The sequence below is a fragment of the Arachis ipaensis genome, chromosome B09 (assembly GCF_000816755.2).
Source record: "Arachis ipaensis cultivar K30076 chromosome B09, Araip1.1, whole genome shotgun sequence".
Taxonomy (NCBI): Eukaryota; Viridiplantae; Streptophyta; class Magnoliopsida; order Fabales; family Fabaceae; genus Arachis; species Arachis ipaensis.
The window spans coordinates 10851137-10851398 of NC_029793.2; the positions used below are offsets into that span (position 1 = coordinate 10851137).

The window sequence follows — 262 nt, forward strand, 5'->3', positions numbered from 1 at the left end:
GTAAATAATTAAATATGGCACTTTAGAATCTTACCATAATAAAACCGAGCCTTAATGTCACATAATCTAATTTTGTCACAGATCCATAAAATTGCTTGAAGAAAGATTTCTGAAAGAAACATGCATCAATAATTAGAAGGAATAATGTCAATAACAAGACAAGATGTGAAATATATATAGGGCATAGATTATGATGTTGAGCAGATGATGTCATATAGAAGATTAAAGATTAATTAAGTGAAGACAATCAGAATGATACTTT

At 27.9% G+C, this 262-nt stretch overlaps 1 protein-coding gene across 1 annotated transcript in view; it reads right to left on the reverse strand.

Annotated features, from left to right (window-relative positions):
• The window catches only part of LOC107614992 (MLO-like protein 1), a 4463-nt gene that overhangs the window by 2398 nt on the left and 1803 nt on the right, over nucleotides 1–262 (reverse strand). Inside the window, exon 6 of the mRNA XM_021111539.1 lies at nucleotides 35–109. Coding sequence (XP_020967198.1) covers nucleotides 35–109 — 75 coding nt within the window. The remainder of the gene's footprint in view (nucleotides 1–34; nucleotides 110–262) is intronic.